This window comes from Limanda limanda, chromosome 9, assembly GCF_963576545.1.
Source record: "Limanda limanda chromosome 9, fLimLim1.1, whole genome shotgun sequence".
NCBI lineage: Eukaryota > Metazoa > Chordata > Actinopteri > Pleuronectiformes > Pleuronectidae > Limanda > Limanda limanda.
Window position 1 is genome coordinate 4,542,598 of NC_083644.1, and position 27,895 is coordinate 4,570,492.

General features: G+C 42.3%; 1 protein-coding gene and 1 pseudogene across 1 annotated transcript; both read left to right on the forward strand.

The window, feature by feature from the left end:
- The first annotated feature begins 882 nt into the window (after window positions 1-882).
- Window positions 883-24,673, forward strand: LOC133010551 (translocon-associated protein subunit beta-like). Its single transcript, XM_061078141.1, has 3 exons — window positions 883-929; window positions 1,216-1,366; window positions 23,916-24,673. The coding sequence occupies exons 1-3, from the start codon at window positions 883-885 to the stop codon at window positions 24,510-24,512; spliced, it is 795 nt and encodes a 264-aa protein (XP_060934124.1). The 3' UTR covers window positions 24,513-24,673.
- Window positions 24,674-25,166: 493 nt separating this feature from the next.
- LOC133010552 (E3 ubiquitin-protein ligase TRIM35-like) lies at window positions 25,167-27,534 on the forward strand (annotated as a pseudogene).
- The last annotated feature ends 361 nt before the right edge of the window (window positions 27,535-27,895 follow it).

Here is a 27,895-nt window from a genome sequence, read left to right on the forward strand (position 1 = left end):
CTCAGACATTAACCGAGTCGTCTCTGTGCAGATGAGACTAAACCTGTCTGAAGCTGAACATGTGTATTTGTGGTTGAGCCTCCGTAGAAAGGCTCCCCACAACATTCTAGATTCTAAACCACACACAATAAGCTCATATTCGGGTAAATTGGCCACATGTGACCTTTAAATATAATCTAAATAATAACTGTCAGTGAGGTTTCCACCGGCTGATTCCTCCTGCTGCTCGCTCAGCGACATGCTCAGCTGAATAACCATGAGACCACCGTTGTTGAACTTCCTCAGCCCTTTGACCCACCAGAGATATAGAGTGAGAATAAAGCCGGTGCTTTGAGTGGCCCTTATTTCAGACACGGCCTCCGCTCTGTGCACCGCCGGAGCTTTCACCGCTGATCTGAGGAGAGCATGTGGTGAGACTGTAATCCTTCAGCCACCTCGGTCACGCCTCCTCCTTCTTCCTTGTACTGTAATTTCAGATCACTGGAGTTAGAGGAGAGTTGGCAGGTAAGACCCCCCCGGCCGCCAGACATCTCTCTTCTGAACGGACACAGAAGGAGATGCATTGTTTGACTGTGTGTGTGTGTGTGTGTGTGTTTGTGTGTGTGTGTGTGTGTGTGGTCCGGACTCTCCTCCTACAGTCTCACTCAGCATTTAGACGTGTTTCTCTCCGAGCCGACCTGCCGTTAACCGTCTCTGTCACGTTTTCCAGCTCGACTCACTCGACACCTCAGCGGACACATCAGCAGCGGCAGCAGCAGATCGGTGCAAAGCATCTGTTGTGTAGCTGGCGAGACTTTTAAATTGTTTCGTTAAAGTGTTTTGTTTGTTTCATATTTTTTTAATTTGAGGCGAGATTTAGTCGAGAGACGAAACAGAAGGCAGATGTCGGTGTTACTCCTCACGTTCAAGGTCAATGAACGGAGGAGAGCGTAACACAAACACACAGGCACACACACACAAAGCTGCACAAACAGCACTGCGAACAACTAATTGCAACAATTAAACTAGGGCAAAGTGGGACCTGGCACAGATTTGAAGCAAAATGCAAATTGAAGGCAGAGGTTAAGGTGCTTCTGCAAAACAAGCCCGAGGAAAACTGCAGCGATAATCTGCTCGAAAACACTCGTCCCTGAAAAAACACGGATCCTTAATTAGCTTGATTGCATTTTCTTGTTGATAACATCTCATTGTGTTGTTGTTGTTGTTTCCCCTCAGATTCACATCGCATCCCGTCCTGTTTCCCGAAGCAGATCCTCGTCCTGCACCTCCTCGGCCTCGTCAAGTGTTTAGCAACAAGTTCATCGACGTGAACAAGGAGCTTCTCTGTCAGAGGGGTTTCCATCCGAGTGAATCCCACAGCGGAAAGGTCACGACTGGGGCTGGTGCTGGAGGAGGACGTGTAATGAACGGGTGGGAGGCGAGAGAAGGTCGCTAATGCAGCTGTAACTAAGTTTAAGTGAGCGGGTCAGTGTGAGCTGCCAATCAGCGTCTCATCACGTCCCCTGTTGAGGAATAACGACTGGATCCTGACTGACAGACGACGGGTCGAGATCATATAGTATATTTTAGCCAATAGATCTTTTGAACATGGTTATGAAACATTGATTGATTGATTGAATATTTATTTAAGCCTCGGAAGACACATTGAGGGATAAGACCCTCATTTTCAATGGTGCCGAGGGTACAATAAAAAAGTTGATACATTAAAAGTTAATACATTGAATAAATAGGAATGAAATAAATATGCATATATATACACAGTAATACAAGGTATAAAACAATTCGTCAATAAAATACTATGGCAAAGTCAACTAGCAGTTACAGTCATTGCAGGAGAAGTCAGCTGTACATGAGATCAGACTCGAAAACTCTGTCAATGAAACAAATGAGCGCAACTTTAAAGATTTTTGGACCTCATTCCAGATGTAGGGGGCTTTATAATAGAAAGCTGTCTTCCCCAAGTTGGTCTTAACACGAGGTACATACATTGAAAGCCAGCTCTGGGAGCGAGTATTGTGGGTATTAGAATTCCAGCTGATGAGAGAGGAGAGATATACTGGCATTAGCCCAATGATTGTTTTGTAAATATAAATCTTCCAATGACCATTCCTTTTTTCAGACAGGGCTGGCCAGCCAACCTTGTTATAGAGAGTACAGTGGTGTGTGCCATAGCGGTCTCCTGTGATAAAACGCAGAGCAGAATGGTATCCAGCATCCAGAGATTTCAGTGTGCCGCAAACATGATGACATCTTAAAAGCCTAAGGCGTATCGACTCTTATGCTCAGACTCTTTGAACACTATTCCAGATGTTATTCATTAGCTCTTTCCCCCAGAGAAAACTTTTTGACCTGTACAATGAAGGACCCCCGTTGTGTGATGTCATGATATCTCTAGGTTTGGGGTCCCACCTCCCCCCTATAAAGCTTCTTGGGACAAGTCAGATTTTCACTTATTCGCTGGTGTGATATCTCCGAGTTTCTAGAGCTCGTTCTGACCTGTGAACTTCTTGTAATAAACATTGTAGACATGTTAGTACTGGGTCTGCGGTCTCCTTTCTTCAAACACCGACTTCGACAAGACACTGCGGCTTGAAAGAAACGACAATCAAAAATCAAACATCCGCGTGGAATCGGACGGACGGACGTGGACGGACATCGAACGCACGGGCAATATATATATGCATTTTCCTCTTTCACACTAAAAACATGTTCTTGATATTGACATGAGGATGATATCTCCCGGATGCGATGATTGAACCGAACTTGACTGCGACGCCGAGCACAAGCTGCCGACGGAGCGAGAGGACAAACATCAGATGATGCCATTTCATTTTCTCCAGTATTGAACTGCAAACACCATTAGTTCTGCAAACTGACCAGAAAACCAGCAGACAGCGCCCACGGCCCCCGGGTCTGTAATATGTTGTTTCTGCTCAAATAATACTATCATGAGCCTGCGGGAGCCGTGTAAAGGTGATTGTTATTTGGTATTTCACAAACACGACACCGGCTCCTCTTGGGGTCAGAGTATTGATTTAGTTTTGTGTGTTTTTTTTGTTCCTTCCCTCCGCGGTTCTGACATCAGCTGCCAGAGTTTGTGATATTTCTTTCTTCTCTCAGCTTTGTTGACACTTCCTCTAAATTTTTTGAAGATCCAGACGCAGGCGGTGATATTTGCCAAATCGATTTTGTTTGATCAGAAGACGCCTGATGGAAGTGGACAATTTGTCAGCGGCTCCGCGGCCCCGGCTGCGTTCTGTCATCGGGCCGATACGCCGAGTCGTTTAGAGGCTTTACCTAATTAACCCAGGCCGATTCCCATTGTTGATGACAGGCCCGACTCCAGCTCGGGACGTGATTTATCCCACTTTAGATTGAATTAGTTAACCTTTCTGTTACTTAATATAATTGTACTGTTCCCCCATAATTCATATTTGTGTTCTCCGTGTTTGACTGTGCAGGAAAGTAGTCCAAAAGTCATTTAATCTTTGGCCACTTAGTGTTCTGCTAAATGGGGAAATCATTCATTCTGATGGCGCAATATTTCAACTGGGTTCATTATTTCATTTAATCACATCAGGAACGTGAACAAATATTTGGCCGTAGAGGCGTCGGATGACATTTCTGAGGCGACACTTTCCAGACGAATAATTAGATTCAAGCATCTGTCAGGTAACGACGTTAGGAACGGAAATAAAAAAAACAAAACCTTAACTTCTTAGATGCCAATGTCAAGTAATTTTTTTCTTTTTAAACACAATTATTTATTTCAATGGCTGCACACACACACACACACACACACACACACATGATATATTTATAATAATGACCTAAATACCAAATAGCCGTGACAGAACCTGACAGTCTGTCTCTTCGCCGTGCAGCTTAGCTCCGCTTTCTTCTTCTATTCTTTCAGGCTTCCTGAAAACAAACATGATCCAATAGAGCAGCTTAATGGGATGGAGGCCGATGATGAAGCTTTTACTGTCATCACACTCATTATCCGATAGAGACACTAAAAAGTAAGCGAGAGCGGAGAGACGGCGAGAGACGGCGAGAGGAGAAGAAAAGACACAGACAACAGGGGGGACGGAGACACACAAGGGGGGGGGGGGCCTGATGAATTTGCAAGAGGAATAAAAAAGAGTGCTTATTCAGTTGAGAAAGATTTACGACCTGATGTGGATGTGGTTGTGAACTCTTTAGTGCTCTTGCCTCTCTCCAAATTTCCCCCAGCGAGGCGCTCGGTAACTCTGGCGTCCTGCAATCAACATCCTGTCTCCATGTAAATGTGCATAAATGGCTCCTACACAAGGAAAATTTACGGTCCAGACAACACAACCCCCCCCCCAGATTGAGCTTGGAATTCGCACTCAAAGTATTGATTTACACATCGGCTTAGTTTCCGGGCTCTAAATCCAGGACATCTGTGCCTCGGACTTACAAGATATAAAAATAATTACGCCGTGTGAATCCGCGATGCTTCATTTCTCAAATGAAGCTGCGCGCTGTTACACCGATGCATTAATGAGCCGTATTATGTCGGGTATTAATCATGTGAGGTAGGAATGATGCACAGTGTATATCACTCAGTTCTTATCAGGGACATATGTCATATATTTCAGTTTAAATAGGCTTATTCAACACTGTGGATGTAGTGAATCCATTTCCTCCATTATAACCACTGCTGTCACTGGTGCTGCTGCTGCAACAAATGTCAGGTTCTTTCCATTTTTAGTCCAGTTCAACTTTTACTTCTTCGTCCTGTTCAGCACTGACCTTAATGAGGAGGCGGAAACCAAACGGCTTCAGGATCAGCTGTAAGTTATAAAGATGCAGGAGCAGCAGCAGGTGACCGAAGTCATGCAGTCTGCAGACCAGTGTGTGTTCAAGATCCTCAGGTGCTAATAATGCTAATGCTACGAAAACTACCGCATCATCATCTATCCTGTTAATTAGTATGAGGGTTGGTTATTTCAATCAATACACACAACATCATTTTAAACGTATGGTAGAGACTTTCCTTTTAGATTGTTGTTATTTTCTAGCGCCATCTTGGTTTTTTGAAACTAGAAGTAACCATATCTGCCTAAATGTGCATCCTGCAACCATGTGAGGGTAATAGCTGCCAATCACACAGTTTCCATGCCCCATGCATAATGTACTTTTGTATATTTGGCTCTAAATGGAGCATAATTTACTAAATGAAGGGTTAGGATTGAAAAAGACTTAAAAATGTGACCATAAAGTAATATGTTTAATGGTGTTATTAATCAGTGAGAAGTAGAGTCATGCAATTGTTTTTATAGAAGAGAAAAATAGACTTTTATAAAGCTAATGCTGTCGCCCTCGAACAGTCTTCAGTCTTCAGTAAACAAGATTGAGTTCAAAGTTTAAAGCGTTTATTGTCATAAGCCCATTCTTGTACAATGACATTCTTTCTTTGCCTTGAACAATGAATACCTTGCTTTGAGAGTTATAAAAATATCAAGGTAAGAAAAAATATATGTGTACAAAAGACAGTAAACATGTAGTTGCTGACTTGGAGTTTATATCCATGTTTACATACAGTCAGGTGTATTTAAATTTTTTAAGATCTGCTTGTCAATATATTAAACACAGAATCCAAAGTAAAAATACAAATGATCGAAGATGCTCACTTAGCCAATGCAATTGTAGTATAAATATCTGTACTTTCAGTTGAAACCTAAAACAATATAGGTAGTTATATACTTCTGAAAATAAGTATAAACAATAAACACACAACTACAATCCATCCAACTGTTGCTACTGCTTCTTCTTATGTTATCAGTCCTGATGGTGATAATTACCATAATTAGCTGCAGAGTTAGAAGACGTTATGCCTCCTATCACCTGTGACCAGGCAAACAAATTACGTTAAATAATGTATTCATTCCGTTTATTAATTATCTCATTATGCAACTGTTTGTGTATAATACATTACAAGGAGCACGGCCGGATGTTTGTTGCCTTTTGTTTTGCTTTATCAGGAAACCTGCTGCGGCAGCTCGTTTGTAATTCACGGGGAGGCTGCGCTCGTAGCATGTTTGTTTTTTTGTGTGTTTCTCAATTTAAATTTCCACGGTTTGTTTTTCCCAGTGGGAAACTCCGGGGACTCGCTCCGGGCTCCCTGCTGCTGGGAGAACTGGGAGCACAGCGTGGGGTTGTGGAGACGTGGAAGAGCCCGGATCACACGTACAAGAGGAGACATGTCTGCATAAGTAGGAGATTATATCAATGTTTGCAGAGTCATCACAAAAAAATGGATGCAGTGCCTGTTCTAGACCTAAGTGTGTGTGACCTGGGGTGATGCTGGTTGCAGTTTCCTTTCTGAAACTGTGATAGTGACAATGCTGCACAAAGAGCTGTACACCTGCTTGACCCACAACTGGACAATCATTACTGTTCTCATAAACATGCCAGAAGTCAAAGTTCGGTAGTATTGAAAGGGTCACATGTTTAAATTTAACACTTTACATCCTTAGGACCTTACAAATACACGTGTTAAATGTGAAGGTTATACAGTTCTGGATATTGTTATGGCAATTTTACATCGTCATCAGGAATAAAGAGTGAATCAAACAAACAGCTAGTCTGTCTTTTATTAACGAAGCTCCGGACACAATCAAACTGACAGAAAGGCTATCTGCTTGAGAGTGCAATGAGTCTCTCAGGAAATGGCAGTTATGAAGGCCCCCCAAGTTCAGCAAAACACTCAGAGGGACTTTACACAAAAACATGAACAGCACACGTGGACAGGCAGATCATCTAATAACAGTATCAATAACATCATAAAGAAAGTTCAGATACAGCATTTGAAACAGGAACTTTGACTAGACAGTGTCTAGACACAATCTCCAACAATAGATTTTTAGAGAAAGTTTCGGAAACACACACATTTAATGACTCATATGAACCCGGGTCACTTGAACAGTATAATTTTCCACTACAATATATAACACATTTCAAGAATCAGCAAATACAAGACACATTTCATTGATTTGCATCTCAGTTAAACTTCAATACTTCAAAACTCAATACTTTTTTTCCACAGATTCTATTTTCCATCATTGTGGTTTGTTGGCACATTTCAAATCAGAGCAGTTTCTCCATCATTTCTAGCTGGTTTCACTGAATCTCTGCAGACACGTTTGGTTTTTGTAAAGATTTAAACGGGACTCGTGTTGTGTCTCATCGATCTCCGACGAACAATCAGAGCTTTGTATCAGACAAACAATCTGGACGTCGTCTTCCTTTTCCAGGGAGAGAAGTAAAACTACATCCATGACAAAAAGGAGCAACAATAAATCCCACAAAAACTTTGATGTGGCCAATAATTCAAAATGAATCAGCACATTTCTTCATTATTACTTCATTATGTGAATGTAAATGATGAACAGCTTGTCTCAACAGGAGGTCTTTTAAATATCCAGCATATCTTCATCTTTGAGTAGATTGTTTTTTTATTTTTTGTGAATCAAAATCAGTATTTTTATGGATGTGATCTTTATTCCGTTACTGTTTAGTAACAAATATTTCTTACAACTACATCTTTAGTGGTTTATGTACGTATCTAATCTCAATACATGCAAGAAAGTGATAAAGTGGCCAATCAGCCTTTCTGGGGTTTTAAAGCTGTATATTGTCATGTGACACAAATATTTCCCTGCAAACTTTAGAAGCTGCAGGAGACTTTTCTTTCTTCTTATACTTCCACTCTTCTTCCTCCAGGTCTATATATATAAACAATATTTGAGAAGGAGACGATGATAGGGGCTCCTGAGTGGGAGCGGGGGGGAGATGTACGACGGGGTCGCAGCCACAACGGCCATGACAGCGGCTTTTATGGGGTTTTAAAATGAAACGGGTCGATCAGACAGAGAACTAGTTTGAGGCGGAGTGGAAATGGAAAACAAAGGCAACAGTGGCGCGGAGATAAAAAACTGGCCCGGAATAAATATACCATAAAAATAATGAAAACTCCAGGGAGCACTGGGTGAATGCAAAGTCGCCTGAGCATGCATGAGGGTTTTATTTATTTTTTTGTGTCCGTCCCCTTGATATTTCCCCGGATTTGCTCCGGAACCACCCACTGCAACTCGGCACCTGTTCATCTTCGGGTTTTAAGCGGCAGCAGAGAGCAGTCAGTGGAGACAGGTATATTGTCTCTCTTCCCCTCCGGTGCCCTTCGCCAGGCATTCACCTCCCATCATGCAACGCTGCCATTCAGAGGAAGAGCAGGCGGCGAGGCGTAAAAACCGTGTTTAACCTTCCAGACTCCGCGATCACAACGGAAATATATGTGCGAATCACAGGAATTAAAGAAGTGAATTAATGCTTGTAATGAGTCTTTTAACCCGATTTAACTTCTTCTCCGTTGATCATTTGGTGAATTCTGTAAAAAACGCTCAGTCCGCAGCTCGCCGAGCACAACGCTGCGTTTGTTACGTTTTGCTCGACACCTCAGAAAACCTGTTGACCTCCGCTGAACGCATCCAGGTTTTTATCCTGTTAACTCCGTGCCCCGGCTTCGCTAATTCATGACCCAACTAATTTACCGGCACTCACAACTCGTAACATAATGGCACTAAATCTGATGCACCATTCAGACGAGCTTCTCTCGGCGGCGGTGGAAGCTGACGGGGATTATGCAGCTCATCACCGAGGGCGAATGCAGGAACAGGTGATTTGGACGGAGAGAAAGTTATTTGCGCTCTTGTTTATTTATGCTTTTATTTAGAGCGCGGCAGAAATAGCTGCCGTGGGCAAACTAGAAAATTAATATGTATTGAATCCATGTGAATAAATAGATAGAAATGGAAAATATAAATATGAATGAAAATACTCAATGGACAAAAAAAAAGAGCAGACAAAAGCCGAAGTGAAGCTCAAGCGTGCGGTTCCTGTTTTCTTTCTCTGTGTCTTGGGTTTCCGACAGGATGGTGATGAGGTCTTACCATGAGCAGGTTTCCTCACATATTAATTACCTCGACCAGCTGCTGCAGGAAGGGACGGCTGCAGATATGTTGCCCAGGACGACTCATTAGTTTTTAGCCACAGATCTTTGCTGCTGCAGAACGAGCTGGAAATACTCATAAAAATGCAATATGGAAATCCAGCTAAGTGCCTGCGCTCATATTTGTGCCGCTACAACAATGTGACAGATTCTACTGCTACAACACTACAACACTTTTTGTTTTACTTTATGAACTAGTTCCATGAACTCTTCTGGCAGAAGCTTTGATTGGGTTCTGATCCGTGGTTTTGCTTTTGAAGTCACTTTAGCCGGGAGAGAAAAATTGAAACCTGCTGTGGATGAGATGAACCTCAGACTGGAAGTGAAAAGACAGAAATCATCGTTGTACATAATACTCGTGAACATCCAGCAGCTGTTGAACTTGTATGTGTCAATTGATGTTTCTATTAAATAACACTACAGACGCTGTTGTTTGAATAACTGTTTCTAATTATCTTCGATGAATGCGACTGTCGAGCTCTCGGGGGGAAATCGGTTGTTGTTGTTATTCACCTGCTGCCGTTGAAGAGTGTTTCCAGAGTGTGAGACCAAAATACACACGAGGCAGGATTCAATTCTACTGGATCATTTCAGGTCTCTGTTCTGCCTGAAATCTCACTGGAAGTATCTTTTCTATATGATTTTGAAGACATTTGACTATTTGTCTCATGAGAGTTGTTGTCTATACCAACATCTACCTGACAAGACTCATGTTTGAGGATAAAGTAACGTTTGAAAGTTTAATTCACATGACATAGAAAATGGCAATGGATGATCCAGATCCTTTACCAGTGGTGAAATGTGTTTTTTCCTTCTCAGAGTTAAAACATTGTTGGAAACATTTTGGATAAAGTAGGTACACAAATCAAACAAAATATCCATTTAAATGACGAATTGTTACATAATATATCTGCCAGACTCTAGCATTAATCAAATTTTAGTGGTGTGTCAGTATTTTTGGCTCCTGTTGGTCCAGACTGAAATAAATCATCGATCAGTTGATGCGTTGCCATGAAATACAGACATCGTCCCCGAAGGAAATGACTTTTTATCCCTCTGGTCACCTCACATCAGCATTTCCAGGATTATAATTTGTCCAACACTTTGGTTTATGACCGAACCTATAATGAGATTCCCATCAGCCTCGGCCGAGCTCTGTGTTTAGTGCAAATTGACAAGTGTCATCGGAGCTAACGAGCTAAACGAAGAGGATGCTCATGGTGAACACCGGCTCTGACATTATGAGCCTGTCAGTTCCCTCACAGACACAGAGGCTATGATGACGGACTCCTTCAATGTTTCAAAGTTTTCTTTCTTTTCTGTTTTCATGCATTTTTAGGTGAATTATTATTTTTTGTTTCCTTTTCTTTTAAATATCGTTTTAACGGTTCTTATCTTTCTTGAAATCTGTTCTCTACTTATTTTGACTTACATTTTAACATGTTTTTACTTGACACCTATAGAAAAGAACATTGTGTGAAAGGTGCTATACAAATAAAGTATATTATTATTATTATTATTATAACATATGCTAATTTAATTGTGATAAGCCTACTTGATATAATCCAACTAAAAGGTGAAGACCGATTCCTTTTGGCCTGAGATATTCCTTGTGTTGTTGTTTTTCCTCTGCTGTGAACTCGTGCACGGAGATAAAACGCTTCTCGCTCCTGGTGTCGCTGTGAAGCTACTCATGTTACATTTGGATCCTTTGAGAAACAAGCTGGTGACAAATCAAAGGAAACATCCGAACAAACGAGGGTTAGAAGCCCAGCAGACGCAGACGCCTCCACGCAGGTACACTGCACGGTACAGTTAAGCAATTAGCATCCCATCATGCTCTCTGGCATGTGAGGTAACAGGCCAACAGGAAAAGATGGAGGTGACTTTGAAGAAGGGGCTGAGGCACGGACCTGAGGTCAACAGGAGGTCAATCATGTGCTGCATCCTTCAGTCAGCAGATCTCAGCCCCTTCTAACACCCTTCAGGTCAACTCTCTCATCATCAAAATATCAAATGAGGGAAAATCTCCTGCATGAATGTTCTCCATCCCTCCAGTACAGATCCAGGACCGGTGCCAAAGCTGTTCCTGTAAAACATGGTGGACCAACAACGCCACTTTCTGTCTGAGCCTCAGGAAAAACTAACCAAGACTGTTTTTATGAGTCCAAACCAAACACAAGCCTGATGTTTTCCCTGATAACTGGTAAGAGCATCTATCATTTAAAAACATTCGTGTCAATCTGACCGGTCAATGGGTCACAATGAGGTCGGAAGTGCTTTAAAAGAAAAGGCCTTCTAGTTGCTCTTCAGAGACTTGTGATATTAGACTCTCACCACACGGATAACAGGCTTTTAAAAAGGTTTCAATTGTGATGCACAGAACATTGTGATATGATTTGTTTTCAAAGCTTTCTCTAAGAAATGTTTCCTCCATCCACAGCTTCTAATGCTCGATTGTAAAGTTGGGGAAATTCAATTTTCTGTTTCTGACCTTCTCCAACAAAAAGGGAGCAGCCAATATCCTCTGTTTCGGTGTGGGGGGGGGGATAAGAGCAGCTCGAGGAACCAGCAGCACATGGGACGTCACCGGGGCTGAGATCTCTCACCTCGCTGCCGTGGTTTAACACAGCTAACTACCGATACACTGAAAACACACAAAAACAATCAGGACCAATCCCTACGAGGGATATAAAGATGACTGACAGGTGAGCAAATGGGAACTCCCGCTCCAGTACAGGTGTTTTACGTCCCTGTAGAAACTGTTGTTTTTCAGATGCATGCTGGGAATGCGGCGTGGGGCAGATGTCGGGTACAGCTGCTGTTTCTCTGGAGGCTTCATCAACCTGTTCTCCCCTCAATACAAATGAGGCAGCTGCAGATTCACCACCAGGAACAGGAGCATAGCAGTCGGTCCGAGGGAGAGAAGGAACATTTATGCATACATATCGGAGAGGGATTATATTATATGATGTATTAAGAAGCCCAGTTAATGTGGACACGTCCTCACGCCGAACACGTCAGCAGAGATTTAAAGATTAGCGAAACACTCCCTCGTCCGTTTAACGATTCCTTCATGTTTGAGGAGCGTCTCCGTTCTCTCATCTGCTGCCACATCCTGACATTCTCCTTCGGCCTGAGCTGTACTCCACTGCCACGGCACAGATTTCCCAACATAAGCTAATATAAACATCAGGAAGACACTTTTGGCAGCGTTAGTCTTTGATTGAATGCCATGAATGCGCTGAATTAGAAGGGGCGGGACTTGGCAGTGGGGTAAAAAGAGAAATTCCCTTTGAGGACGAGTGTTTCATTTCTCCTGCTCTAGCGGCGCTCGGCACAAACACGCTCGTTTAAAGCATTCCCCTTTACAACACATGTGCAAACACAAACTTTGTTAATTGCTTCGTACGCGGCCAAGAAACCTTCGCTTCCAGTCGCAGGCTGGCTGGAAGCGGCTCATCATTCTGGCGTGTTGGTGAAGATCCAGACTTTGGAGGCTGCGGCTTCCCGGCAAACACTGTTTGTCACAACGTTGGTGGTTTTATTCCCGTGTGGGAGGGATTCGGATGACAAGTGTGAGCTTACCCTTTGCCTCCAATTTATTTCGTTTTTTTTTAACACAGTTCCAAACACACTGTGATGTTCCCTGACTGCTCCGCTCGGCTCAGGTTCCAGATTCTCCTGTGAAATTGGGCTACTTTTGAAGTCCTGGCGTGGGTTGTGCCTTTATTTTGTCCGCTGGATGATAGACCTATTTTGCATGCAAATAACATGAAAAACATATATGAATAAAAATCTATATTATGAAGGAAAACATTTATTTAAAGCCAAATCGCACCAAACTGAATGTATCAGCACAAACACACACACACACAGCTCCACGAAACCCTCACCTCTGGGTATGTGGTTATTAATTGCAGATTATGATTTGTAATTTTTCTCGTTATGTCACAAAGACATGGCAACCGTGGTGACAAACATTTATTAAACTCAAAAAAGAGCATTAATATGTTTAAATATACAAACCAGAGCAGTTTAAATAGATAAAAGAGCAAATGAGGCATTTCGGTGTTAATTAATGACGATGTGCAGTTTAGATCTCGGTTTATCGGCGTATTTCACATTTTTCACCCTTCACTCCTCCCACCTGGTGTCACTACCCACACGACGGTGTCAGGCTGAAAGGTAATTACCACATGTGTCTCCCGGTTGAGGGTTCCCAGCTCCGTGTGGTGACTTGGACCTGCTTCTAATCTCCTGCAAAGCTGCTTTGGATCTCCTGTACCGCAGCCGATCGTGTTCTGCTGTTGTTTGTTTGTTTGAAGCCTCCACAGCTTTGTTTAAAGTCAGATATCCTTTAGTCTGCGCTTCATGTTGTGATACTCCTCAGTAACAGAAGCCTGGACACAGGCTCAGCGCTGTTACACTCATCTGTAAACATGGGACGAATAAATATGATTGTGTTGGACGTGGCAGCGTTTCCCCGACTGCACAGAGGCAGAAAGTCCCCCCCCGCCTCGTGTGAATTAGCATGCCCTGAGTAATATGAGTCAGAGCAGGTTGACATTTTTCAGCTGGACCTGGAATAAATCCACAGAAAACTGATGTAACCACTCGGAGCACATTTCTTCTGTCCACAGACGCACACACACACACCATGCACAGAGGCCTGATTGCCTGTGGCATGTGTGCAGCAACATCCAGCTCCACGGCCACCTCGGTAATGTGTTGTGTAAAATAATTTTCTGGAAGGGTGAGCCGCGGTACGAAACTTTGGGATTAGATGTACACTACCGTCTGCAAGTAAACTAATTTAATCCTCTCTCTCAATTTCACTGTTGCGTGGGCTAAGCTGTCACAAAATTAGCTCTGCACTGCGTGTTTGTGTTGCCCCTTGTTTCCCGCCCGACACACCATTTGCTGTATTTAACGGTAAGGTGTTTTAGGGTGGGGGTGGGGGGGGACCCAGTCCATCACAGAGCGGAAACTGGCTGATAAATGAGATAATTGGTAAAGACCTGAACTTTGAGGAAACGGGCCTTGTTCCCTCTTCGGATCAATAATGCAACCCCCATAAATTGAAAGTCACTCGGGCTGAACTGGAGAATGAGTTTGCAATCTAATGCCAGTTGGGAACAAGGTTTCATTCTCGCGGCATGAAAGTGAAATTGTACACGACTCCTCTCCCGCTGCTCGGCTAATCCAGCTCTTTGCATGCGTGGAGGTGATGATGCACAGAGGAGGAAGCGACTCGCCACTTCACGCAGCCGGCGGTAGAATCGGAGCCCAGTGGCTTCTCACTCAGATTTACTCCAACCGCCAACTCCACAGATTCAAGTGACGCTTTTCAAAGTCACTTTTTGATGTTTTCATGGTTTGTTTTCTTCCGCTATTACAAAAAAATGCCGAATTTGTGATAATGGACAAGTGAAAGTGCTCTTCTCATTCCTACTGAAGAGAGGAATAAGTGGATGTGATAATGGGGGATTGCATTTCTAGCTGGAAAAATGCGTTTCAGGACTGATGCTTGTAAATGTCATTCTCGGGTTAGAACAACCCCGAGTGCGCTCTGATTACAAAAGAGAGGCAGGTTATTGTGACACCGAAATGTCGGACTTCTCTCATCTGTGCATAAATTCAAAGCGTTATGAAGACAAGAAAATGTCACAGAATAACATCAGGCAAGTCGCTTTTGTTTCTGTCAAATATTCAATTTGTCAAAAGAAAAGGAGCTTTAAAATGCAAAGGAGATTTGTCACAGCCAGAATTGTGAGAGGAGGTAAAACAAAAACAAAGTGCAGTTACATAAGCATGTTTTATTGCTTTAAAACTAAGTTTTATTTTTTCAAATGGTTGAATGTCACAGTCCTTAAAACGTTGGTTGTTCTGTCAACACCTACGGTTGCTTGATTATAATAACAGGTCGTGAAGTTTAATATGAAATAACAGAGCAGCGCACCATGTGGAAAATAAGAAAATCCTTTACTCGTCCCACAATGGGGAAATTTACAGCAGCAAAAGAAAAGTTAAATAAAATACATCACACATGCAACACTTATAATTTCAGGGAAAATATATAAATGTATATATATAAATATAAACAGTGTAAAAGCAGAGTATACACTGGATTGGACCGAAACCATTAGTTTCCAATTGATCGGCTTACCGGAAGTTTCGTATGTTTCATAGTTGACAAAGTACGACTTTTGGCAGGATGTTGTTCATTCCTCACGTGAGACAGATCACGTTTCTGTGATCCGTGACCTTACAAAGGTCGTCCAGCCTTAGAGAAGAACCCAAGCTGACATTATACAAACCTAACCATGCAGAAGTTGTGCCTAAACACCAAATAATGAGAATTCCACAACCTTCCCGGCACGTTTACTGTTCCCATGAAGGTGAAGGTCAGCTGCTCCTCTCACCTGTTCCCTCCGGTGGTTTGTATTCAAGGGGTTTGCTCACAGGAACGGAGCTAAGCTGAGAAGCTAATTTAACCGTGGGTGCTCACCGGTGTTTTTTTTGCATCTCCGGCCACCAACACTGAGCAAAATAAAACAAACAAACACCTATGAAACACATTTCACTGAACTCCAAGTTGAAATGATCCCTGTGTTGCTGCCGATGTGAAGCTCTGTGGACAAACTACGATGAAGCAACGATGCACGACCTTGGACTAAAGGTCATCTGTTCTCTTCACATCCTGCTGTGTGAATCCATGATGTCCTGTCGGTCGCTCTTCACCAAATGTCCCGGGCATGAATTCAAATGCCTGGTTAAGTTTAATTTGTCATGTGAATCCTTTGTTCCTGGCGACTAGATTTGTTTTTTTGAAAACTCGACTGGATACTGCTGAAAAGCGTTGGTGATGCTTGGTATCATAAATGGATTTTTGAAGTTTGGAGACTGTTAGTCGTCTGAATTAACAAACCGAATAACGATCAGCGACGCTGGTTTCTCGCCTGAAGAAGTTAAGGAGATAACAAGCAACACACAGGGATCGGGGGAAATAAGAAGTGAAAAGTGTGAATGTTATATATCGAGTTCTTACAAGTTTCGCAGTGCGAGACTCACTTCTGGCCGCTGGGTTATTTTAAACTCCAGTGCAGCTGCCACCGACCCAGCAGATGCCTCACAGTGAAGCCTGTCATGAGTTGCATTGGCCCGTGTGTCTCAATGAGGGGCTTTTGTTGCGTGTGCCACCCGGTAGCCTTGGTGCGGCGCTGTAGCAGAAAGCTCTCGGCTCCAGGCTCACTCCGTTCCCTCCCGGTTCTGAGGGCCTGACAGTCCTATTAGAACTGAACGAGCAGGAATTTGCCTTACCTTGGAAAAAGATCTCTCATAGCGCCTGACAGCTGTGGCAGCTCGTCATGGCAGCTCGCTGATGAGAACCCTGCACCTCCCTCCTCCTCCTCCTCCTCCTCCTCCTCCTCCTCCTCCTCCTCCTCCTCCTCCTCCTCCTACTGTAGCTGCTGCCATCAGCAACCCTCCACTACGGGGATGAGAACCAAAAATATAACATCAAACGAGACCCGGGGCTAAATCCTTAATAAGCTCGGACACGTTGTTGATTCTTCTCTCAGTGCCGCATACGTTAAGAAAATATCATTATGGTTTATATGATTGTTTATTATTGCCGTGTGAAAGAAGAGAGATTTCCTGGGGAACAGCTCCAGGCGGCAGCTTGGTGCAGCTCACAGGGACCAGACTCTGCTTTGTGTGACACTGGGTTGGAAGTAAACTTTCAGAAAGATGGTGAGACTCCACCAGAGTCGATGCTGACGATACACAAGTGCAGCAACTGCAACGAGGCTTTTGCTCATAATTGCAGAAACATTAGAAATCGGTCAAACAGATTTTATTTAAAGTCGATCACATGCAGGTGGAGAGCTGCCTGGCTTCTAGGTCATCTGTAATATGTATGTTCTATATGCTTTGTAAGTTAGTCAATTAACAAATATGAGTTAATATAAATGTGTAATTGATTACAGTTTACCTTTACTTGCTGATTGTTGTGGGGGTGCTCCTTACTAACATCTAAACTAGTCAGTAAAGTCACAGTTAGTTTTTTTGTTTCTTTTAACAATTATCATCAAAGTCTTAATTTCTGACCAAATCTGAGGTGAATGGGGTCAAGCAGCACATCACAGTATATAACATGTTGTTTCCAGTAGGTGGCGCTAAGACTGTAAAACTGAATATTGGAACGTTGACGTCTTATGAAGTAACGTAAATTCAGAGGCCGACCAGATGATGTATCTTTAAGCTAATACCACTTCTTGTTTCATTGCTCGGATGAAAACAAATGTGACAACAAACTTTCAGACTTTAACTTTGCAAAAGGTATTTCTGAGGAGTTAATCCAAGTACAATACATTCACATGGCAAATACTGCTCCAAAACACATTCAGGATGAATATAATATTTTTGTATATTTGTCGGGGGTTCTATCAGGACGATTTGTCACACCAAAGCACAAGATGCAGAAAACACGAAAATTTTCTACCTTGTTAGATGCATTTTGTTTCTGTTAGGAAGAGCAGGAAGAGGAAGGAGCCGAGCTGTTTCCAACTCGTTCATCACACCGGTCCGTGCTCGGGTCCTAACTATCTCCTGCAGAGAGAGGACGGAGAGACTGGGATCCACCGGGGCAAAGCATAACGCAGGCTGAGTGACAGGAAGGAGTTGAAAAGCACACAAGGCAATTTAGAAATTTATATTCAATCTTCCCCCCCTTGTGGAAACCCAAACTACACTCCTGGCATTCCATTTTCCTGGCTGACACGCCATGTAAAATTGATCAATACAAACTTGTCACCTCCAGCCGAGGGGAGATGGAACGACAGGTAACTCCGAGCGCAGCAGTCAGTGAACCCTGCAGAGACAGTGATGCTTTACCAGTTTCATTTTCCACTGCTGCAACCTGGATTCAAGGGTTTTTCTCACAGGTTCTCCTCCGTGTCTCAGCGCCGATCGCTTCCTCACAAACTCCAAAGAGAGTTTAAGGTGCAGTGTCTGGAATTTAGTGACATCTAGTGGTGAAGATGCATATTGCAGCTGAATACCCCTTCAGCTCACACTCCCCTTCAAAACACGACAGAAAACCTGTGGTCGCTTCAGTTGTCATAAAAACTCAAAAGTGGTTTAGTTTGTCCAGTTCGGGCTAATGTAGAAAACATGGCGGCCTCCGTACAGAGGACCTGCTCCTGATGTTAATATAAAGTATTTAAATATAAAGGGCCCATTTTAGGGTAAAGAAAACCACAATTTGTCAAACATCACTAGGATTTTTTTATCTTACATTTCTGCCAATAGACCCTTTCACCTAAATCTTACAAACCCAAACTTTGAAGAAGTTGTAAATGCCAAATTCCCAGTATCACCGGTGATGGTGCCAACTTGAAGCTGAATCTGAAAAGTCACACTTTAGAACCCGAGACGCGAGAGCGCAGACAGTCGATGAATCACCGGGAAGTGAAACACCAAGAAAAGACTTTGCCAAGTACGAATGGGCCTCGGCCATCTGGCGTCGATGAGCGAGTGGCCCATTCCCCTCCGCAGCCTGTCGACTGGGACCAGTGGAGACAGAAATCAGTCAGATGAAACTGATGCGGACATCAGGTGGAGAATCCACTTACAGCTTGTCTCGCCTGAGCTCCCTTTGACTGCTGGTGCACTCCGACACGCCGCCGTGCCTCTGCAAGACACTTCTATTTCTCCAGCCTCCTAAAGGTGTTGAGCAGTGACTAAACACTCCCAGACGACCTTATCAATTGTTTTATCATTTCAGCCATGGAGGCGGCCGAGGAGGCGGCACCTTTACAACCCGGCGATGTTGTGAGGATCCCACCTGCCCTGCGGTAGTTCGGCGCTCGGTGATTATGCAAAAAAAACCTTCAGACAGATCTCCGGCTCTGAAGAAAGTGAACAAGGGAGACTTTGATCCTGCTGCTGAAGTCAGCTTCAAGGTCATTCTTCTCATCCGTATCCGTCCTTTTTTTTTTTTTTTTTTACCTCATAGCTAATTCAAGGCTCGTAAGCACCACGGATACTGAAGGAATAATAATGGCCAGCCCCAGTGTTCCAGTGGCGTCTACCAGTGAAGCTGAGGAGGCATTAAAGCAACACTACATAACTTTCACTGAGCAGCAGCAACCAAGTCTCTGGACTGCGTTGTCCGCACGCTGGAACAAATCCATCTGTTTAGAATTCTTCATGTTTTAAAGGTTTATCCGCTGAAAATGTGATATTTTATATTATTTGTTGAAATCCTCTTCACGTCCTGGCGTAGCTGTCACTGATCGTGGTCGTGATCTCGCTGCGATTGACCCGAGTCGTCACAAACCAGAGACACATACGTTGAAGCAGAGTCGATAGTCAGAAGCTAGCGAGCGTCGGCTTCTAGCAGTTTGTTAGTCAACGCTTGTTAATGTGTTTTGGAGGCGTAGCTTTGAAGGAAGGGTCGATCGTGGGGTTGAGATGTTTCGGTTGCAAAGAGCCTTCTCCTGCTAGTTTCTCTAGACTCACCAACGCCAACTCTAACTGATCTACAGTTCAGCGTCACTCTTGAACCTGCTGGACCTGATTCGGACAGTTGAAGTCAGTTCCTCTCACAGGAGATCAAACCCACTCACCAACGTTACGTGAGAAACAGAGGTTCAGGGTGAGGACTGGGAACGAGAGAGGAAACATTCTCTCTGTTCACAGTCGATGAACCATTAAACTCACTTTGAAGCTCTTGTTTGAAAAAGGTAGAAAAAGAACATTTGACCAATCAAGTCCAGTTAAAGAGTCTCCACTGGATTCCTGACCCAGTGGAAGCCACGAGCAGGAAGTCAACAGAAGCTCCGGGGGGGGGGGGGGTGAATAAATATAAAGAGCTTTAACATTTAACATCTACATCTGAGAAATAACGCCAGATATTAACATTAAGCATTTACATTAGAGTCTCAGCAGGGAACCTGATGTTCTCCATAACTGCAATAAAATGCAAAACAGAGAAAATAAATATTATTCATTTGATGTATTTTTTATTTATTTTGGACAGAAAGACGCTGTTTGAATCAAATGTGACCCAGTGGTTCTGAACAGCAATTTAGGATTCAGCAGAATCCCTAACAACAGTGTGCAGTTTCAACACACACACACACACACACACAAATACACGCGCATTTATGCATTTAGATCACAAACACAAACACCCACATACACACAACAAAGACTGCCAGACCAGCACAACCTGCTCCAAACACAAATATTATATCTGGTAATCTCACACACACACACACACACACACATACACACACACACACACACACACACACACACACACACACACACACACACACACACACACACACACACACACACAGAAACCCACACAGTGCCATTCATGTGCAGAGTGAATAGATCACCATCCGCCTGTGGAGCAGTTCAAAGAGAGGAAGGTTCTGGCAGATTTTTTTTATTCCATCTTTTTACACTTGGATAAAAGTCAACTGTTTTTCTCATGAGAAACTCATGTTATATATATATACACATTTCATGTAGAACACAGAAGTCGGGTTTTGACCTCGGATTCACTGAAAAAGTTAAATTGTTGTTTGAGGAGAAATAAAGGGCCGGTGTTTAGTGTGTAACCCACAAAGGAGCAAATAGAAAATATACAAAAATGCCAGTTTTTTCATGATTAAAATAAATGCACCTGATGATATCAATATAAAATGTCAAGTATAAAAAGGCTGAACACTGTGGCAGTGTAATTATACTGTAAGGGTGAGTAAGTCCGACCTTGTGTCTTCCACTCATGTTAGCTTGACTCTATTCTACACGTAGAGTCACACGAGTCTAATCTGAGTTCAACGATTTCACACCTGAGAATCTAAACCGAGCTTCAAGTCTTTGTCTCATTGTCTCCATTTGATCTGGTTGTATTTTAGTTTAGTTTGTTTTGACATACGTACGTTTCGTTGTCATCACCCATGTGGGAGTAATGTTGGTATCTGATGCAGTTAGTGAATAGTAGTAGTAACTGAATAAATCTTATCGGTTAATCTCGTTAATTTTCTTTCTACCAGCATCACCCACTTCAGGTGCAGAAATCAACATGAATGTCGTCATCATTCAAACATCAGGTCAGTGGAGGTGAAGACGTTAAAGTAACATAGACGACTTTTAAATCCGACCCGTGGTCCAGTTCGAGCTGGAGCGAGAGCGGCTCTTCTGCTCGGACTAAACAGGAACAAACTGAAAGAGATAAAGAATTATTTCGGCAGCTGAGGGGTGTTTTTTTATTTATTTTTTATTTCATGTATCTGAGGTTTTGTTTCCCTTGATCAGACGAGAACTGTCACAACTGGAGATTTAACCTGAAACCATTAAACAGTGACTGACATGCAAACCCCTCTACGCTGCCTGGTAAAATCAACATCTGTGTCCCGTCCCTGCAACAGACAGCACATGAAGAAGAGTTAACCAGCCGTCCGCGTTCATCCCTTTCATCTGCAGTAATTGATGCTTTGCTGCAGAGGAGTGAAAGGTTAGGAAAAGCCTGCTGCTGCTCCAAAGCCTGCTTCACATATTAATGAAGAGGAGGATTATTCAGTCTGTGTATTATTAATGATGACATTGCTTGAGTCAAAGTGAGTGAAGGACAGAGCACGGTTTAGAGGCCTTAAGCTAAATTACTGACATTTTACACATTCACACGTTGTTTAATTTTGACATATAAACAATTTGATTTTGAATATAAATCCTGGAGCTGCTGCACTGAATGAAACAGGTAGCAGACACAAAATCTGGGGGATTTCCTGCTTTATTTTTTGGTACATTTTGTGCTTCTCGAGCTCATGACGCAAATATTACATAAAACCTGTAAATAACAAAAATCCCAGATTGCTTGAGAATACACAAAGCTGAATGTGGCTCTGAGGATTTATCAGAGAAGAAGATCGCTCCTCACTGTCGGACTAATCGCTTGTTTATACTTTGAGAATTCATTCTTTAAACACTCATTGGTGTTTGAATAAATCTTTGGGGACTGTAATCTTCAATGATTGGACAGAATATAAACAAGAGAGGGGGTAGACCAGAGAAGACATGTAGCAAAGAGCCAACCTGCCGTCGCTGCAGAGGAATCTAATCTCAGTCGAGCAGGTAAACTTTATTACTTTATAATTTAAGTTGTTCATTAACATTGTAATATGTTCCTACAAGCAAATTTGTGCGATTTTACAAATACTGACTCTCTTCTCTAAGTAATAAAACCGAAAATTCTATAATGTTGTTAAAACCCCACAAAACCTCTATAAAGATGTTTTAAAGACATATTAAGATATAAAAACATGAGTCAAGACAAGATAGGATTGACTTTATTAATCCCAAAGGAAAATCTTTAAATTCTTTCCAACCACCAGAACAACTAAAATGGTTTCATCCCACAAAACTTCCGATTACAGTCCGATCATGGTCATTTTGAAATCGTTCTATTACTAAACTGATTGCAGTTAGAACAGTAAAAGCACTGAATCGTTTTGAATGGATCATAAAATAAATTGCTTCTACAGTGATTATATTAAAATTATTTTAAGAAATTGGATTTGTGGCTCAAATGTCTGAGTTTAATGAGAAATATGAACAATTTGACCCTGGCATTGATGGTAACTGATATTATTGAATTAATATACAGCAGTCAAAGTTCACTTAGTTAGTTTGTGTGTTTATACTGTTATTATTTTCATAATAAATGTTTTTCTTAAACACAAATGTTGTCTTCATTAATGTTGCATAAGTGTGAAGTTTTCCAACCTCTTAACTCCATATCCTTCATCTTTGCTTACTACTGACGTGGTCAATTTGGTTAAAGTTAATAATTTAATCATTCATCAAAGTTTAAAATTTGTAGTTCATATTTACATGTCTCTTTTCCTTCCTTTGAAGGCTGCCCCGGGGTAGCTTTAATGTTAACTAAAATTGTTATTTGATATTAATTAGGGCCCGAGCACTGAAAGGTGAAATTATACGGACTATTATTATTATTCCGGCAAATGAATTGGCTTTTTGAGGGCTTTAACATGCTCAAATTGTTACTAAAATTTGCAGAAAATTAGAAAGTGGTGAAATGTATGTATTCTGGAGGAATTTTAAATGGGCGTGGCAAAATGGCTCAACGGTGCCCCCTGAGACCCTCGGAACGTGTTCACATTGACCGATCTTCACAAAAATCGATACACAGGTGTATCATGACCAGACAAACAAAAAAGTTTCGAGCTGCAATTAGATAAAACGCAACAGGAAGCCTGCTGTTTTGCATTTCATGTTCCTATTTTTACTTTGAGGTACTTGTATCAGGGCTTACGTCAGATCAACTTAAAATTGAGATGAGTGTCATCACAACAAGATGAAGATAGGGATACAAAGTTATTCAAAGATCGATTTTTCGTCACACTGTGTGACTGTGGCGTGGCGTCAAAGTTTGATTACACGCCATTAAAGCACAAGGTTCTGTATCGCGGACATACACGGACCATGAATCCTTTGATGCTGAACCGTAAACAACAACTCCACTCCTGCAGTGACAGTGTCAGTGGTCATAGATCAAAGGAATCTTTATGTCTTGTATTAAATATGTTTCTGACAGTGTTGAAGAACCTGTGTGAGACCTTCTTACAGGAGAGAGATCAGAGCTCTTCACATGCTCTCTGCAGTCTGCACTCATAGAAACTCAGACTCTTCTGTCTGGACCATCAGCAGCCAGTGTGTCTCATCTGCAGAGATTCAGAAAAACACACCGAACAGATTCAGTCCCATCGATGAAGCTGAACAACAACACAAGAAGCAGCTTCAGGAAACTCTGGAGCCCTTGAAGAAGAAGTTACAGCTTTTTTTTCCTCATCTACGGTTGGAAGACAAGCAAACGGTAAGGAAGATGCTGCACCTGATTGGTGTCCTGGCCCTGGTCAGTCTGGTCTCAAGTGAAGAGGGGGCCCGTTTGCTGGCCTCTAAATCCCTGCTGAACCGATATGCTGTGGAGGGCCGTGATCTCTGCCTACAGTACAACATCTACAATGTTGGCTCTAGTGTTGCTCTGGAGGTGGAGCTTTCAGATGATTCTTTTCCCCCTGAAGACTTTGGAATTGTTTCAGGAATGTTGAATGTCAAATGGGACAGGATTGCACCAGCCAGCAATGTCTCTCACACAGTGGTGTTGCGCCCGCTGAAGGCTGGTTACTTTAATTTCACATCTGCGTCTGTCAGATACCTCGCCCAGGAGGGAGGACAAGTAGTGGTTGGCTTCACTAGTGCACCAGGCCAGGGAGGCATCCTGGCTGAGAGGGAGTTTGACCGCCGCTTCTCCCCTCATTATCTTGACTGGGCGGCATTTGGTGTAATGACTCTGCCCTCCATCGGCATTCCTCTGCTCCTATGGTACTCCAGCAAAAGGAAGTACGACTCACCAAAGGCCAAGAAGAACTGAAAAGGCAGTGCTGGGGACAGGATGGAAATGGAAGTCAAAGGGTTTATTGGGCACAGAATCTCAGAATAACTTAACCCATATTGGGAGTGAAAGTTGAAAGACAAGTACAGTGACTATGAAACATGACTGTGATTTAATTAAAGAAACAGTGTGAGAATGAACTTTGGATCTGGTGAAATGTTTCAGTTACCATACGATGTACATAAACATTCTGATCTCATCTACAGCTAATGGCATGAGCTCAACCAACTGCTTGTCATTCATTTAATATTGCATGTTTTTTAGTTTTTTTTAAAAGTTTTGTAATTGTGTATGTAAGGAACGCAATTCAGGTTTCAGATTCATATCAATTGTTCAACCGTAAAATAATGAATAAAAACAAACTGTTTTTTTGTTTGTTTTTTTGAAAAAAAAAAGAAGAACTTACAGTGTTTTGAACTTGTTAAAGTAGAGTTTGAACAAACAGCAAAACACATTAAGGTCCAGGCCGGACTCACAGAGACGCAGATCAAGGAGCAGTTTAAAAAGCTTCATCAGTTTCTGGAGGAGGAAGAGGAGGCCAGGATGGCTGCTCTGAGGGAGGAAGAGGAGCAGAAGTAGTTCGTTGAGCTGTGACTGACTGACTGTCTGTTTTCAGCTTCACCTGGAGACTCAATGGCTTCCAGATTAGAAGAGGATCTCTGCTGTGTCGTCTCCCATGATGTCTTCACAGATCCTGTTGTTCTGTCATGTAGCCACAGCTTCTGTAAAGACTGTGTGAAGAGCTGGTGGAAAGACAAAGGAGTAAAAGAGTGTCCAGTTTGTAAGAAAAGACATTCAAAGTCAGAACCACCTGTTAGCCTGGTGTTAAAGAACCTGTGTGAGACCTTCTTACAGGAGAGAGATCAGAGCTCTTCACCTGCTCTCTGCAGTCTGCACTCAGAGAAACTCAGACTCTTCTGTCTGGACCATCAGCAGCCAGTGTGTGTCATCTGCAGAGATTCAGAAAAACACCCTGACCACAGATTCAGACCCATCGATGAAGCTGCACAACAACACAAGAAGCAGCTTAAGGAAACTCTGGAGCCCTTGAAGAAGAAGTTACAGTGTTTTGAAAGTGTTAAAGTAGAGTTTGAACAAACAGCAAAACACATTAAGGACCAGGCCGGAATCACAGAGACGCAGATCAAGGAACAGTATAAAAAGCTTCATCAGTTTCTGGAGGAGGAAGAGGAGGCCAGGATGGCTGCACTGAGGGAGGAAGAGGAGCAGAAGAGTCGGATGATGAAGGAGAAGATTGAGTCTCTGAGCAGAGACATAACAACTCTTTCAGACACAATCAGAACCACAGAGGACGAGCTGAGAGCTGAAGACGTCTCGTTCCTGCTCAACTTCAAGACTGCAGTGGAACGAATCCAGCAGCGCCCCCTGCTGGATGATCCACAGCTGGCCTCAGGAGCTCTGATCGACGAGGCCAAACATCTGGGCAACCTGAGCTTCAACATCTGGAACAAGATGAAGGCTGTGGTGTCCTACAGTCCTGTGGTTCTGGACCCAAACTCTGCTCCTCCAGTACTCGTCCTGTCTGAAGATCTGACCAGTTTGAGACAAGGAGCAAGCTAGAAGCTTCCTGACAATCCAGAGAGGTTTGATATAAAAGCCTCAGTCCTGGGATCTGAGGGTTTTAACTCAGGGACTCACAGCTGGGATGTCCTGGTTGGAGACAGTACACACTGGTTCCTGGGAGTGTCAGCAGAGCCTGTCCAGAGGAAGGGAGACAAACAGTCTGGAACATGGAGAATATGGTTCTATGAAGGTAAATACTAAGCAAAGTCACCATCAGGATCATCTGTTCTCTCTGTGCAGAAGATCCAGAGGGTCAGAGTGAAACTGGACTGGAACAGAGGAGAACTGTTGTTCTCTGATCCTGATACTAACAAACACATTCACACCTTCAAACACACTTTCACTCAGAAGATGTTTCCATACTTTAACAATGTGGATCATCCTCACCCAGTGAAGCTGTTACCTGTGAATGTCTCTGTGACGCTGGATAAGAGCCGTTAGAGATAAATGTTTTATTCATCATGTTTGTTTCTTCAAGAGAAATCTGCTGAATTTAAATATTAAACTTGTTATTTCTAAAGCTTTGTTTATTTCTCCTTTTACTTCTCACTCATTTTTATTTCTACTGTCGACTTTTCCACGCGTGTAAAAACATTTCATTATTTTCTAATCTTTATCTTTGGTTTGTTTTTTATTTCCATGGAAAATGTTTTCTATCATTTAGATTTTGGTTGGATCCATGAAGTCGAGAAAACTAATGAAGATCCACATAATAACACATTTATCAACAGCTGATCATTGTTCACATTCAAAAAACTTTATTCAAGCTCACACATGAGACATGATTCATGTTTAATCACATAAAGTCTGTTCACATGTGAAATAATCCAACATATATGAACATTTGTCTGTTTGATGTGATGAAGCCAAAATGATTCTGTCTGTAAAATAATTTTTTCAACAGCAGCCTAGTGATGTGATTTAATATTGTAATAAAAATAATAAAAACTAAGAAATAGAAACAGAGTTCTGCCCTTTTTTAAGATGTAATGTAAATATAATATCTGTCATTAAGTAGGATTTAAAACTCAGATAGTTTCAGGTTTTTAAATTGAGATATATATACATGTTTATTCATGATTATTACTTTTTTAAATGCTGGGATCTAATAGTTCTGAACAATAGTTGTGCCTACATGTGAAGCCAAAGCCTGAGACCAAATGTCTTCTTTGTTCTGGAGACAAAGATGAGCTTCCAGAACTCAGTCTCCCAGGGTGCTTCAACTTCACACCTCGCTGTGAACTTGCTCCTGGAAAGAAAAAGAAGGACAAAGCCCAATGCATTTCAGTTTTGCAGGATTTTATGTTTTTGTTTATCATATTTATCCTCCTTAATTTCTGCTGTGAATTTAACACATCAAGCAAGTAAATATGTGCTCTCCTAGTCCTTCTCGAATGTGGGATTTCAGTTTCGGTGAGGGGCTCAAAAGAGTTCCACTAGAACTGCACTATCCAGTCATTTATTGTGACTAAGTATTTCCTGCACTGACTGTAATAAAGGGATGTAATGAAATGACCTCTTTTGGTCTACAAATACATATTCAATAGGCTCTACAACCCTAACATTTAGCTTGTTGCTTTCTTATGTAAGACGAGGCGAGAGGGACAAACTTTCCCAAAAGTTTAGTCACAGGGTAGAAACACACACAGTTTTGGCAAGTTCTTCAATAACAGCCTGACCAATATGGAGGTTATGGCTTTGGAACATTTCTGTAACTGTATGCTTTGTGACAGGCACTCTAGCTGAACTGAACAACAAAATGCAACTATTCCAAAAAC

Bases quoted from the DNA above. Each gene is read 5' to 3' on its own strand.
- LOC133010551 (XM_061078141.1), top strand. From the start codon at position 883: ATGTCGGTGTTACTCCTCACGTTCAAGGTCAATGAACGGAGGAGAGC. The intron at 930-1,215 runs GTAACACAAACA...GTTTCCCCTCAG, and splicing joins GTCAATGAACGGAGGAGAGC to ATTCACATCGCATCCCGTCC. The intron at 1,367-23,915 runs GTCACGACTGGG...AAGAAGTTACAG, and splicing joins GTGAATCCCACAGCGGAAAG to CTTTTTTTTCCTCATCTACG.